At 37.2% G+C, this 14,221-nt stretch overlaps 3 protein-coding genes across 4 annotated transcripts; all 3 read right to left on the bottom strand.

Annotated features, from left to right (window-relative positions):
- Positions 1 to 1,499: 1,499 nt before the first annotated feature.
- LOC119980746 (probable protein phosphatase 2C 47) lies at positions 1,500 to 4,264 on the bottom strand. Of its 2 annotated transcripts, XM_038823543.1 has the most exons (5): positions 4,182 to 4,264; positions 3,533 to 4,063; positions 2,910 to 3,107; positions 2,615 to 2,820; positions 1,500 to 2,519 (listed from the first exon to the last, which is right to left on the bottom strand). In XM_038823543.1, exons 2-5 carry the CDS (start codon positions 3,728 to 3,730, stop codon positions 1,964 to 1,966), a joined length of 1,158 nt encoding a protein of 385 aa, XP_038679471.1. In that variant the 5' UTR covers positions 3,731 to 4,063; positions 4,182 to 4,264; the 3' UTR covers positions 1,500 to 1,963. The 2 variants fall into 2 exon arrangements, with proteins under 2 accessions (XP_038679471.1, XP_038679475.1); XM_038823547.1 differs by lacking the exon at positions 4,182 to 4,264 and having other exon boundaries at positions 3,533 to 4,171.
- A 376-nt stretch (positions 4,265 to 4,640) lies between these two features.
- Positions 4,641 to 5,850, bottom strand: LOC119981944 (senescence-specific cysteine protease SAG39-like). Its single transcript, XM_038825084.1, has 2 exons — positions 5,473 to 5,850; positions 4,641 to 5,387 (listed from the first exon to the last, which is right to left on the bottom strand). The coding sequence occupies exons 1-2, from the start codon at positions 5,828 to 5,830 to the stop codon at positions 4,798 to 4,800; spliced, it is 948 nt and encodes a 315-aa protein (XP_038681012.1). The 5' UTR covers positions 5,831 to 5,850; the 3' UTR covers positions 4,641 to 4,797.
- Positions 5,851 to 12,017: 6,167 nt separating this feature from the next.
- On the bottom strand, positions 12,018 to 13,309 carry LOC119981750 (senescence-specific cysteine protease SAG39-like). Its single transcript, XM_038824868.1, has 2 exons — positions 12,895 to 13,309; positions 12,018 to 12,808 (listed from the first exon to the last, which is right to left on the bottom strand). Exons 1-2 carry the CDS (start codon positions 13,307 to 13,309, stop codon positions 12,219 to 12,221), a joined length of 1,005 nt encoding a protein of 334 aa, XP_038680796.1. The 3' UTR covers positions 12,018 to 12,218.
- Between the last annotated feature and the right edge of the window lie 912 nt (positions 13,310 to 14,221).

The raw sequence follows: 14,221 nt of genomic DNA, 5'->3' as shown, positions 1-14,221 counted from the left end.
TGGATCTTTCATCCTGAATCCCTTCTTTGAAGCAAACAAATTCCTATCTAATAATCTCCTTGAATATTTTTTTCTTCGTAGAATAATTTCGAACATTAAAACCAGCATCCCTAGCATATTCATTGTAATAATTTTGAGATTCTTCTATTGACTCAAACCCTTGTCCAATTTTAGGAATTTTTTCAAACACTACTTAAGGCACATATGCAAATTCGCTAGATGACTAAGTACCCAAATCCCTTTTTGATACATTATGGAATTCAGTATCCATGACAATTGTATAAATGCCCGCAATTGCAAAAAAAAAAAGGGATAAGATCCAAAATGGCCCATCTACTTTAATTTGTTAAAAATAAACCCTTATCCTATGCGAACCGGAATATTTAAGCCCTTATGATGAACTTCTGTTAAATCGTTGCCCACGTGGATTAACGGCATCGTTAACTTATGACGTGGACTGGCCTGTCCAAATCAGGCTCTGTACAAGGAGATTCTCTACGACTTAAAAAAATCATGTCAATTAAAAAAGTTCAGAACAAAAGTTATCAGTCCATAGAAAACAGAGGAGGCGACCGTCTACGTAACATTATGTAATCGAAAACTGAATGAAAACAATCAAATAGATTCGCAAAGGAAATTGAAGCTCTCGCATAGAAAAAAAGACTTAGAAAACACAATGACTACACATCAATGATGCGTACCAGGAGGGGAAGAAGCAAGTGTCGAAGCAGGCTTGCTCTTTGTGAATGCAGAAGCACGATTTGGAAGAGAGGAAGAGAGAGTGATTTAGGGTTTTAAAATTTTGAGAGAGTTATTTATGTTTTTCGTTTTATAGATTCATTTTCCATTTTTTTTTAAAAATAAAATCCACATCACAATTCTTATGCCATGTCATCGGTTATGGATGGCAAGGGCTTACTTAAATGTTCTGGTTCGCATAGTATAAGGGTTTATTTTTAACAAATTAAAGTAAAGGGGCCAAAAAGACACTTTTGCCAAAGTAGAGGGGCCATTTTGGATCTTATCCCAAAAAAATTATACCAGCAATGAGTCGTGAGGACTACCGATGAAGACTGGGTTTAGGTGAAAACTTATCTGCTTATGCTGTGAGTGGGTTTATGTGAAGACTTCTGTGAGACTACCGATCAAGACAATCGATCAAGACTACATATGGAGACTCTCCATATACTGATCACGAAAGACGAAATCGCGAAAGAAGAAATCGCAGGAGAATTGGGTCTTGGGAATTATGCGGGTCAGAGTTAGGTTAGAATAAGATTATTGCTTGTGACCGTTAGATGAATTGGAAGGCAATAAGAGTTATCTCGTATTTTAATAAAAACACAGGATCCCTCGTGAGAGCAGCAGGATCATAAACATACCAGTCAATTTCCAGTGCACACTTCTGCATTTTCATCTCAAATCAATATAGGAGATTTAAAATCTTGTCCAAAACTAAGCACAACGTTGAATCAAAAATTAAAGAATATTCATCCTGCCAAATTCTCTCCTAATGTATTCATGACAATTTGATGGGACAATCTTCTTTGATCCCACCAATAATTACATCAACAACAACAAAATCAATTATATGTACTTATAGTTTTTTTGGGTCAAAAAATTAACTAATACATATTCAAAGGGTCAGCGCCAACATCAGTAGTTGAATCAATCCCCACTTGCAAACATAGAGATGAACTTCCACTAGTTGCCATGCACTAGGATTGTCAATAGTAGTACTACTACATCAGTGTGATAAAAAAAAAAAAGAGACAAAATTTGAATGGACAAAAATCAAATCCCCCCATTTATGATTTGTTTATTTTAGTGTTTTCTTTTAGTTTTTATTTTTAGAAGTCAAACTGGCAGAGGCCTGTTAACCCGGAACTGGCCGTGCTCGGCCCGACCCATTTACCCTTCACGAGCTGGGCTGGGGTTACTTGTCTATGCAGCCATATTCTGTTCATATGTTACTCAGCACACCCTTGAGAAGATCCAGCCCTTCAGCTGATATACTCCTCCTTTTATGGGATTTAGGGATCTCAATCCGAGGAGGTGGATCCTGCGAGAAACAGACCACCACGACTGTTAGATTGTCGCATGTATTGCGTTGTAGAGCTTCCTTCACAAGTGCTTTACAGCACCTCTCTGGATCATTGTGCATCATCAGCTCTTTCCTCACCATTGTCACTGCACATTGGCTACTCATCACATCCCACAAACCATCACAACCCATTATCAAATACTCGTCTTCTTCTGTAAGGGAAATCTCCTCCAACTCTGGCTCCGAGCTCAAGGGAGATTTTGTACCTTTCGAGCCCTTGATGTGCCAGTCACCAAGTGCTCTTGCTACTGATAACTGGCCATTGAGGTACCCGTCGTATATGACACCACCAAGTTTCTCGATCCTTAGCCTTTCGGCTATGCAGTTGGGTTTGTGGTCTTTGGACAGCTCGATGGCTCTTCCTCGTTTGCCCAGAACTGCGCGAGAATCCCCAGCATTGGCGATAAACATGGTTCTGAAATGATTGTAAGAACCAGCATGATCAAGACACACATACATCATACAAACAAGTAAACCAGAAATTTATAGAAGCAAAGATAAGATCCTCACTTTCCCAAAATAAGGGCAGTCAGAGCAGTGGTGCCAGAAGAACTATCGAGCGATTTAGCATCCGCAAATGCATGATCAGCCCTCACAAAAGCACTCTTGATTGCCTTTTTAGTTGTGGATTGGAAGTTGGAGTCGTCGACGATGAACTTCAGGATGTTCATTCTGGTGAACTTTGCAGCATCAGTGCCACCATGTCCATCGAATACCTGTTGAAGTATATGCCAATTTCAGTCACCAATCTCAATAAATCACAAAAATGATTGAAGTTTTAACAACCTAAGAGCAAATGACACACCCCATAAAATGCTCCAGGAGAAGGGAAATCTTCAGCTTGTCCTAGATGTTCCTGGAGATTATCTAAACAAATATATTCATCCTCCATGTATTGTTTTGGCCCCTTTTCCGAACAACTTCCCGATCGAAATACCGGTACAAACCCAGAATTTTCACCCGGCGGTGACTTGTTAAAACCCATAATCCCATTATCTGATTCCTGCATAAAGAAGAATGGACTACAATAATAATATCTCCTCTTTGAGATTACATACATATAGACAGGTGAAAGAATGAACACATACAGCCATGTAAAACAGATCAAAATAGGCTCCCCTATAATGAAGTATGAAATCAGGATTGAATAGCTGTCTAACTTTCCACAGTTTAACTTCTATACTTTTCAAGGAAAGTGAAATCTGTGTGCACTTATTCACAGGCATCAGTATTTGATTATATGGAGAGTGATACAGAAGTGCATCAGAAAGCTAAAACAGTAATATTGCCAATCCATCAAATGCCTCTACTGAACTAATAATAAGGACAGACAATCCAAAATGACAAGAGACATTCAAAAATTGATAATAACTAATGATATCCAGTTACAAGACAAGATATGGAAGAAGAACAGGTCTTTTGGCTTACCAATTCTGCCAACCATTGGGAACTGGTGCAATGCCTCATAGTGGAAAGGTTTCTTGGAGGTTTTCCAGCGCTCACTTGGTTTAAACCATCAAAGTTATCATCTTTCGGATCATCTAGGGCAGACACTGTGCCCTTACAACCACACTTACTCTCATTCAATATGCTTATCTGAGAAGAAACATCAGTCGCTGGAGCCATTTTTCTCCCTCACAAACCCTAAACTCTGCTTTCCATAGTCAATCAAATACCCAGAAACCCTTTTCCGAAATGAGCAAGCCAATTCACTAATTCCGCACTAATTACCCAATCTATCAGGCCTAAACAGAAACAAACAGCTGTCGCTTTGAAGATTCAGTTTCATTCACTCTTTCCCAGAAATCTGGAGAAACTGCAGATCATGAAAAACAGGTATTTGGCTATCGATTTCTTGAATTTTGCAAAGTAACACATACATTTCCATTGCAATGTTTAATTTTCCTCTGCCTTGCAGCAATGAATCATCGAGACTCACAAAATCCCAGATTAAACCGACTGTAGAAAAAGAACAAGAATGCAAATATAAGAGAGAGGAACGAAAAATAATGGTGTTCACAGCATGGTAGTCGGGTAGGGAGGACCATTAAAAAGGAAAGAGAGAGAGTTTAGTTACTTCTTATATCACACAAATGGTAAGTGGCGATTCCAGGTTTCCCGGCTTGCTATTGTAGGAAGGGTTGAAAGTGCTGCGTGGTGGGTTGCTGATGCGTGCATAAAAATCAAACATAGGAAAAGTATCCCAAAAATCCCTACACTTATAAAAAAAAATCAAAACAAACCCTTATACTTTTTTCTGGATTAAACAAGTCACTCTATTTTGCAATTCGGGTTCTGGTTCTGTTAGCCTTTATAGTAAATTGCAATTAAAATCCGCTGATATGACGAAAAATATATAAAATGATTTTTATTTATTTCTTTACTTCTCCTCATGTTTCTTTCCATTGTTTCTACGCTCGCGAATTGCGAACTCAAGACATGTTTTCTGAGTCTCTTGCCGTAGGGTTTCAATTCGATATTTTAACTGAACATTCATTGTATTTTCATTCATTCAACCAAAATATTGATTGGATTTTTAGGAAGCTTAACACAGTTCACTTATATATACTAACAGTGATTCATATACAAACTTGTTTCTGGCATACAAGACCTGCACAAGTTCATGCTGAGCCACGCATCGACCACAGCATACACACTTCAATACATATTTAGGTGAATAAATATACAGAACATTATGCAGTAGGGTAAGAGGCCTGCATTGCAATGCCACAAAGACCTTCCTTTGCAGCAACATCTTTCTGCATCCTTATGTACCCTTTTTCGCCCCATCCCGTGCCCCACGAGTTCTTCACAAGCCAATATTTAGTCCCTCCAACCGCTCCGTAACCAACAGCAGTAACACCATGGTCTAATTCAGTGCCGCAAGATCCTGTAAAGATGCCACTGGAGTAGAATTGGAAATCATACCCTCCAGCATCAATGGCAACAGAGATAGGTTGGTTCGCAACAGCCTTCATTAGTGCTGCCTCGTTGTTGGCAGGCACATCTTCATAACCAGTTATCTTGGCAGCATGGTTGGCATCTTCCTTGGCGTTGCAAGTTCCATCAGTAGCCTTGTAAGGGTAGTTAGTCTCAGTGGTGAGACCCTTATTTTGAATGATGAATTTGAAGGCATCATCCATTAATCCGCCATTACAGCCTTCATCCTGACCCTTGACATCACAATCCACAACCTCTTGCTCAGAAAGGGAGATCAATTTACCTGTTGATAGCTTAGTAATCCCTTCCATCGCGGCCACCGCAGAAAATGCCCAGCAACATCCTGTATTTTGATTGACAAATGAGTTAAGCAACTAAAAATATTCTATCAACTGAGATTCTAAAAAAAATGAATTGAATGCACATACCACATTGGCCTTGATCCTTGATGGGTGTTACTGCTCCTTTTGTTCTCCAATCCATGGTAGCAGGTACTGCAGTAATATTTTCATACTTGAAAGAAACTGCATCATTAGAACACGTATGGCCCTTGAATCTATTTCTTGTGGCCTTAAACTCTTCATTGGTAAGATCAGCAAACTGGTTGATGCCCAGCCTGTAAGGCTTATCCCCTGCATTGTTAAAAGATTCAATGCGAGCCACATTTTCCTTGAAAACATTGAAACGTGTCTCCTTCTCATCAGCATCCTTGTAGACTCGTCCATATTGAGCCATCCATAGTTCATGCCTCACATTCATTGATGTTTCCAGGAGAGTGCGAGACATGGAAAGGGAAGCACAAGCTCCCAGAATGAAGATCAGGGTCACAAAAAAAGTAGCCATGATTGTAATAGCTGCAAAGATAGGATTGATGAACTCAAAAGTTGTGATCAACAACGTTGTTTCTAAGGTTTATATATAGGGAAAGATTTGGGAATTAATGTCAGTGTAGGCCTTGCTTATCTAATCTACGTGCATTTGCAATTGTTATGATATAGAAATTTGGATTACTACTCTAACATCTAGGGCTACTAACTTGTCGCTTAGATGATTCCATTGATACATAGTGCATAAAAGATACGATAAATTAATAATAAAATTGAACAAAAAGTGCCATCACCTTGCCGTTTACTTCCAGTTACATATGTGTTTTAAGGTTTTTTATATTAGTTGATTCTACTAACTTGTCTCTTATATGATTCTATTGATACATAGTCTGTGAAAATTTAATATAGCGTATGTCTCCATTTGTAGACAGAATTACATATCCAAAAAAAAATGTCGCCATTTGAACTGTCTTTGACAATTATATAAATGAAACCAGACCGAATATATATGAACTTGGTGAAGAACATAACGAAAACTTTTTTTTGGTTTTCAATAATCTATGATCTCAAATGAAGTCATGTAACCATTTTTGCATCAGATTTCTCAGTGATTATACCTTTTTTTATGTAACCATTTGATATACAAAAGTGTTGAAATGAATAAATTGTGATGAGAAGGAATGAAAAATGTTTGGAGTAAATCTAGTGCAAAATGTCAAGGGTTCCAATATGGACCTTATATGGATTTTTCCTGTTTACCATCCATTCGCATAGAATACGGCAGATGAAACGCACAGTGAGTATGGAAAAAACAAATGTAAACAAGTGCAAACCTGCTATGTGACTTATTGCCTTGACATTTGGTGTGTGTTTGGATTGAGGGATTTGGGGGGAAGGGAAGAGAAGGGAAGAGAAGGGTGGGGAGAGGGAGAGGGAGAGGGAGGGGGAGAGGGAGAGGGAGAGAAGGGAAGGGAGGGGAAGGAGGAATATTTTTCTATCTCCCATGTTTGGATAGATAAAAAAGAAAGGAAAGAAAATTTATTTAATTTACTAATTTATCCTTATTTTTATGTTAAAATATTATTACAATGTGAGAGAATAATTTGAGATGAACACGTGTCAAGGCTTATTGGACATGCCAAGAAGTTAAATGTATACCAATTAATGACCCCGTGATCTTCAAGCGTGATCGGCCTCAAAATCAGATTGATTTGGAGATTAAGCTCTATTTTGTGATTTTAAATCTTGTGATAATCTTGAACACCCTCCAACTCTCAGCCCTTTGCCACTGAAACGGCCACCGGCAAGTAGAGACCCATTGATGACCTGACTTTGATGGGTATTTGACATTTCGATTATTCGTTTGGATTTTCTTGGGTATTTGAGATTTCGGTTGGGGTTTTCATGGGTATTTGAGATTCCAGTTTGAGTTTTATTTTTATTTTTTGGTTTTCGTAGGTATTTGAGATTTTGGTTTGAGTTTTCATGGTATTTGAGATTTCGGTCTAGGTTTACATGGGTCTTTAAGATCTTAGTCTAGGTTTTCATGGGTGTTGTAACAATGTCATTGTGAGCCAACGAGCGGTGGCTCAGTTAGCAATCGATTGGGTTAGGCACATGTGTGCCCAATGTTCGATTCTAATGAGAAACAAATTTCTCAATGGTATTTCAAAAAAGAAAAAACAATGTCATTGTGAACCCACTAGTATAGATTGAAATTGGATGAAATTTTTATGAGATTTTATGCTCTGCCTTCTTATTACACTTTGAATGTAATTAATTACGTTGTCAATATAATAAGCCACTGATGAGTAAACTGGGCAATTCTGGCTTATTTAGTTTGACAGTGGTGGCTTAGTAAGCTTGGTGGGGGTTTATTACACATTGAATGTAATTAGTTATGCTGTCAATGTAATAAGCCACTGATGAGTAAACTTGGTAGTGTTGACTTATTTAGTTTGTCAGGGGAGTATTACACTTTAAATGTTAATGTTACACTGTCAATGAAATAAGACACTTAAAATTAAACTTGGCAGTGGTGGCTTAGTAAGCTTGGCAGAGGCTTATTACACATTGAATGCAATTATCAATGTAATAAGACACTGGTGAGTAAACTTTGCATTCGTTGTCCAACCTATATAAATTCTTGACATTTTAATATTCGTCGTTTGTGCTTGTAGATCAAATATTGCAGGGCTCACGTCGAATATTCAGTGATGCTCCACATCTTCTAATCTCTTTGTTGATAGAATACCCAAAAAAATTGACATCTTCTTCCGCACTAATCACCAACGCGAAATCCTAAATGAATCTCATAAAACTTAAAATGAAATCGCTGCTCCATTTTTTGGCCGTGGATGTTGCAACTGAGAGAAAAATAGAGAGAAGAGAGATAAGGAAGACAAATGAAAAAGACAAAAAGAAAATCATGAGTGAGAGAGGCAGAAAAAGATAGGGAAAAGTGGGTTATCATTTTTTATTTATTCTTTTTAATCTAGGTGGCATGTTGAGTAAGCATGCTACCTAAAGTATGAATAATTATGGATATTATTACAAAGAGTAGTGTGCAGCTGGCATGATGGGTATTCTTTGCCAAGTGCCTTCCGGTGAAACAATCCAAATCTACAAAATTTGTACAATATTACAAATTTTGGCTTTATATAACATATATTTATATCATATATAAATATATATTAATTTATTGTGTATTATAAATTAGAGATTCAATGAAAACTATGCAAAATAGATTAAAAAAATGAAGTACAAAGTATAAAAAGGCTTTTGTGAGAATCGAACCGAGGCCTGCCTTGGGTAACCAACTACCTACCTCATAAGCATCAGCCCAACGAGGACTTTTTTGACAAACATGCAAACTAGTTGACAAAGCTAGTAAAATATTTTCAAAATCCAGGGGGCCAAAAAAGGGCTTGTACGTGTTCTCTATTGATGCAGTTTCTTTCGAGTAGAAAAATGTTACTGCGGGTAGCTTTTACTATGGATTGGAGAAATAAAGGGGCAGTAACACCCATCAACGAAAATGTTACTACGGGTAGCATACAAGGTACCTTGATATCCTTGATGGGTGTTACTGCTCCTCTTGTTCTCCAATCCATGATAGAAGGTACTGCAATAACGTTTTCATACTTGAAAGAAAATATGTTTTGGTGTTGTATGTGAACTCCATTGCAGTGATGATTGCTAGCTAGCAAAGGTGAATTAATGAAGTAATAAATGTTCAGATACATTGGGATTTTTCAGCATGTCACTATTTAGAGAAAGTTTGCTAATCAAATTTCCGTCCACTCCACGAAAGCTTAATTTGCTTATCTACGTGATTGATCAAAAAATTCTGATTTGGACAATTGTGATTAACTCATTTGTTTGATATGGTCACACTGTGTCTTAAAAATAAAAAATAATATTTAAATATAGATTTATTGTACATAAACGATGTGGCATGACAAGTCATAAGATTCATTTTAAATGAAATTTAATGGGCCACAACTCATTCCGAAAACGGAAGCACTACATGTCTATAATTGTCTATTATTGTCTATAATCTAGGTGGCATGAAGAGAAGTGTGGGGGACCATTTAATAGGGTTTAGGGTCCCCACATTTCTCCTCATGCCATCTAGATTATGGACAATTATGGACATCAAAATTATGGACACATATCATTTTGGTTTCCTAGTTCTCTCTCTTGGGTAATTTTAAAATGACTTTGACTTTTTCTCTCTACCTCTCCCTCTCTTGGTTTTTTTTAAAATTTAATTTCTTCTTTCTTTCTCCACCATTCTCTTTCCTATTTGCAACACCATTCTCTCTCCATGTTCATAGGGTCTCCATCGAACCCGAGCTCCACGCCAGGACTGTGATTGGCAAATTCTCAAAGAATTCGGGATGCGGGGGACTCGGCAAATAAAAACTATACTTTTTAAATATTAATCTAAAGTCTTATTTATAAATATTGGTTATATATTCTAATTGTTTTTTTATACTAAGGTTTAGGTTTCTTTTGTTGTTGCCTAGGGCTTTGGATGTTGTGCGACTTTGGTGCTATCCCAAAAATACCCTCAAAAAAACGTTAAAAATATTGGTGTGGGTCAAACCCAACCCACTTCAAGTTATTTGTTGTACTGTGCCTTAGGCAGGCCCAAGCCCAAGTTCTAAAAGATTGGGCCTTAAATAGCTGTCTGACATCTGCAAAGGAGTTTAAGTAGAATCAAATTGTCTGTAAAGGTCTCTTATATTTATGAGTCCACTCAAATTGTTCTTCTAGAGATGATAGATGGCGATTGGGTTTTTCTGGAGATGACAAATGTCGATTGGGTTTTTATGTAGATGACAATTTTTACGTAGATGGTAGACAAATCTCATACGAGTAGTCTATTTTTTTTAATGGAAAAAGAGACCATATACGTATTATGCCGCATCCATATCCCTACTGCACCCAATGCAGGTGCGGTGACATTTTTGGCATGTCCGTGCTGCCTAGGGCATATGGATCTTATGGATATATCATGACATACTTGATTTAATCCTCTAATGATAATTGGTTTTTCTCTCTAATATAACTCTTATCATTTAGGTAGTTGATGAATGCTTACATACTAAGCTATTAATCAAATCTGGATAGATGAGATTGATTTATAGATAAACACATTATTCTACATGATTTTATCTCGTGAAATCAAGTTTGTGTATAAAGGACACAAAGTCTCTCATGAAGACGTCCATCGAAGCAATTGATAATAAAATCTACAATACTTCCATAACAGCTTTATATGTCCGTTTAGATCTTTCCTGTACTTTAGTGATAAGTGATTAAATGTATTAGAATTAAGAGAGACTGTGGTAAGCAACTATTGTGTGAATTGCTGATGGAGACCATAACAGTGAAGAGCTCGTGGTGGAGAGATGATTCATGTTGGTGGATTTCAAGAGAAGTTCTACACAACACAAGTATTTGGTGGGCTTAGTGGCAGACCTATATACAATAGTGAATTTTTTAAAAACCCATTAATGTATATATAAGTAGACATATATGCCCCCAATGAATTCTAACTTTGCCCCCAATGAATTTTTAAAAATTACAACTAAGGATTAAAACTCTCTCTTACCACTCATGTGATTGGTCATTTTCTATTTTATATTTATTTTTTATGTTCATTCTTACGTATGTAAAATAGAGATTATGCCATAAATATCTTATAAATAAGTAGTTGCATTGGGATCTCTAATAAATTTGTATATTGGAACCAATTTTTTTTAATACGGTATATAGGCTTAGCCACAAGGCCTCAAACCAAAACATTTCAGTCCTCTAATCCATCCAGTCCAACTATCCAAGTCTAAGCCCTTAGCCCTCCCCTTATTTAGTTATTTGCACGCAACAGCCAACAACAGTCAATTGAGAGTGCAAACAAAGAAACATCTTTCTTTTTCTTTGGTGTATTGACCTTTTAAGTTAGCATTGATTTTGCCTATAGCATGAAAAGTATTGAAACACATTTTTCGGGAATGAACATTGTCAAAGACGAATTTATTACTTGAAAATATTATTAGTGATTATCTTCGTGCCATATAAATAACCCAAAAAAAATTTCAGAGGTGAACCCCCGCTTAGTTGTGCCCCCAATGAATTCGAACCTGGGTCCACCATTGGGTGAAGTCCAAAGCAGTTGCAGCTTAGGTGGATTCCTTCTATGTCGAAGCATACGCTGAATCTAGGATGTAAATGTGTTTGGTGAGGCTGAGTAAAGCCCTTGTAATCTTCGTTCATTATGGTAGATTGTTTCGAAGGTTGGTCGCTATATAGACTCGAGATTTTTCCCCGTTTGGGTTTCCTCGTAAAAATTGTGGTGCTTGGTCATTGTTTATTATTCTGAAATTTTTCCTAAACTGTTGATTAACTAGTGTGTAGGTACACACATTTTAAAAATCTATTATTTGAATTATATCTATCTAGACTACTAGACGACATTAAAAGGCACAGGGCAAAGTTATTGGACTGAGATCATATCACTGCAAAATTAATGGTCTCATTATCTTCTATTCTGTTTGTTCATAGGTTTCTTATCCTCATATGGCTCTGGTTAGCTGCTCAGCACAAAAGTGCACAAAAGATGGTATTTTAACTGAACATTCATTGTCCTTTCATTCATTAAACCCAAATTCTGGTAGGATCTTTAGGATACTTAACATAGTTCACTTATATATACGAACAACAATTCATATACAAACTTGTTTCTGGCATACAAGGCCTACACAAGTCCTTGCTGAGCCATGCATCGACCACAGCATACACACTGTAATTCACAATTAGGTAAATAAACATATACAACATTATGCAGTAGGGTAAGAGGCCTGCATTGCAATGCCACAAAGACCTTCCTTTGCAGCAACATCTTTCTGCATCCTTATGTACCCTTTTTCACCCCATCCTGTGCCCCACGAGTTCTTCACAAGCCAATACTTAGTCCCTCCAACTGCTCCGTAACCAACAGCAGTAACACCATGGTCTAATTCGGTGCCGCAAGATCCTGTAAAGATGCCACTAGAGTAGAATTGGAAATCAGACCCTCCAGCATCAATGGCAATAGAGATAGGTTGGTTCGCAACAGCCTTCATTAGCGCTGCCTCACTGTTGGCAGGCACATCTTCATAACCAGTTATCTTGGCAGCATGGTTGGCGTCTTCCTTGGCATTGCAAGTTCCATCAGTAGCCTTGTAAGGGTAGTTAGTCTCAGTGGTGAGACCCTTATTCTGAATGATGAATTTGAAGGCATCATCCATTAATCCGCCATTACAGCCTTCATCCTCCCCCTTGACATCACAATCCACAACCTCTTGCTCAGAAAGGGAGATCAATTTACCTGTTGATAGCTTAGTAATCCCTTCCATCGCGGCCACCGCGGAAAATGCCCAGCAACATCCTGTATTTTGATTGACAAATGAGTTAAGCAACTAAAAATATTCTATCAACTCAGATTCTAACAAAAAACGAACCGAATGCACATACCACATTGGCCTTGATCCTTGATGGGTGTTACTGCTCCTTTTGTTCTCCAATCCATGGTAGCAGGTACTACAGTAATATTTTCATACTTGAAAGAAACTGCATCATTAGAACACATATGACCCTTGAATCTATTTCTTGTGGCCTTAAACTCTTCATTGGTAAGATCGGCAAACTGATTGATGCCCAGCTTGTAAGGCTTATCCCCTACATTGTTAAAAGATTCAATGAAAGCCACATTTTCCTTGAAAACATTGAAACGTGTCTCCTTATCATCAGCATCCTTATAGACTCGTCCATATTGAGCCATCCATTCTTCATGCCTCACATTCATTGATGTTTCCAGGAGAGTGCGAGACATGGAAAGGGAAGCAAAAGCTCCCAGAATGAAGATCAGGGTCACAAAAAAAGTAGCCATGATTGTAATAGCTGCAAAGATAGGATTGATGAACTAGAAAGTTGTGATCAACAACGTTGTTTCTAAGGTTTGTATGGAGGGAAAGATTTGTGAATTAATCTCAGAGTAGGCCTTGCTTATCTAATCTACGTGCATTTGCAATTGTTATGATATAGAAATTTGGATTACTCTAACATCTAAGGCTACTAACTTGTCGCTTACATGATTCCATTGATACATAGTCCATAAAAGATATGATAAATTAATAATAAAATGGAACAAAAAGTGCCATCACCCTGCCGTTTACTTCCAGTTACATGTGTTAAGGTTTTTTTATATTAGTTGATTCTACTAACTTGTCTCTTATATGATTCTATTGATAATATGTCTCCATTTGTAGATAGAATTACATATATATCCAAAAAAAATGTCGCTATTTGAACTGTCTTTGACAATTATATGAATGAAACCAGACCGAATATATATGAACTTGGTGAAGAACATAACGAAAACTTTTTTTTGGTTTTCAATAATCTATGATCTCTAATGAAGTCATGTAACCATTTTTGCATCAGATTTCTCAGTGATTTATACCTTTTTTTTATGTAACCATTTGATATACAAAAGTGTTGAAAGGAATAAATTGTGATAAGAAGGAAAGAACAATATTTGGAGTAAATCTAGTGCAAAATGTTAAGGGTTCCAATATGGACCTTATATGGATTTTTTCTGTTTACTATCCATTCGCATTAGAATACGGCAGATGAAACGCACACTGAGTATGGAAAAAACAAATGCAGACAAGTGCAAACCTGCTATGTGACTTATTGCCTTGACATTTGGAGTGTGTTTGGATTGAGAGATTTGGGGGGAAGGGAAGAGAAGGGTGGGGAGAAGGAGAGAAGGGAAGGGAAGGGAAGGAGAAATATTTTT

The sequence above is a fragment of the Tripterygium wilfordii genome, chromosome 2, assembly GCF_013401445.1.
Source record: "Tripterygium wilfordii isolate XIE 37 chromosome 2, ASM1340144v1, whole genome shotgun sequence".
Lineage (NCBI taxonomy): Eukaryota > Viridiplantae > Streptophyta > Magnoliopsida > Celastrales > Celastraceae > Tripterygium > Tripterygium wilfordii.
Note: the sequence above shows the minus strand (reverse complement) of the source record. Positions and strands in the feature narration are given on the sequence as shown.

What these genes read in the sequence shown, in the direction of transcription:
- LOC119980746 (XM_038823543.1), bottom strand. Translation starts at nt 3,730, where the DNA reads ATGGCTCCAGCGACTGATGTTTCTTCTCAGATAAGCATATTGAATGAG. An exon ending in CCCAATGGTTGGCAGAATTG is followed by an intron (nt 3,108 to 3,532) that starts GTAAGCCAAAAG and finishes TTCTTTATGCAG; the next exon opens with GAATCAGATAATGGGATTAT. An exon ending in CTCCTGGAGCATTTTATGGG is followed by an intron (nt 2,821 to 2,909) that starts GTGTGTCATTTG and finishes ATACTTCAACAG; the next exon opens with GTATTCGATGGACATGGTGG.
- LOC119981944 (XM_038825084.1), bottom strand. Translation starts at nt 5,830, where the DNA reads ATGTCTCGCACTCTCCTGGAAACATCAATGAATGTGAGGCATGAACTA. An exon ending in CAAGGATCAAGGCCAATGTG is followed by an intron (nt 5,388 to 5,472) that starts GTATGTGCATTC and finishes ATCAAAATACAG; the next exon opens with GATGTTGCTGGGCATTTTCT.
- LOC119981750 (XM_038824868.1), bottom strand. Translation starts at nt 13,309, where the DNA reads ATGGCTACTTTTTTTGTGACCCTGATCTTCATTCTGGGAGCTTTTGCT. An exon ending in CAAGGATCAAGGCCAATGTG is followed by an intron (nt 12,809 to 12,894) that starts GTATGTGCATTC and finishes ATCAAAATACAG; the next exon opens with GATGTTGCTGGGCATTTTCC.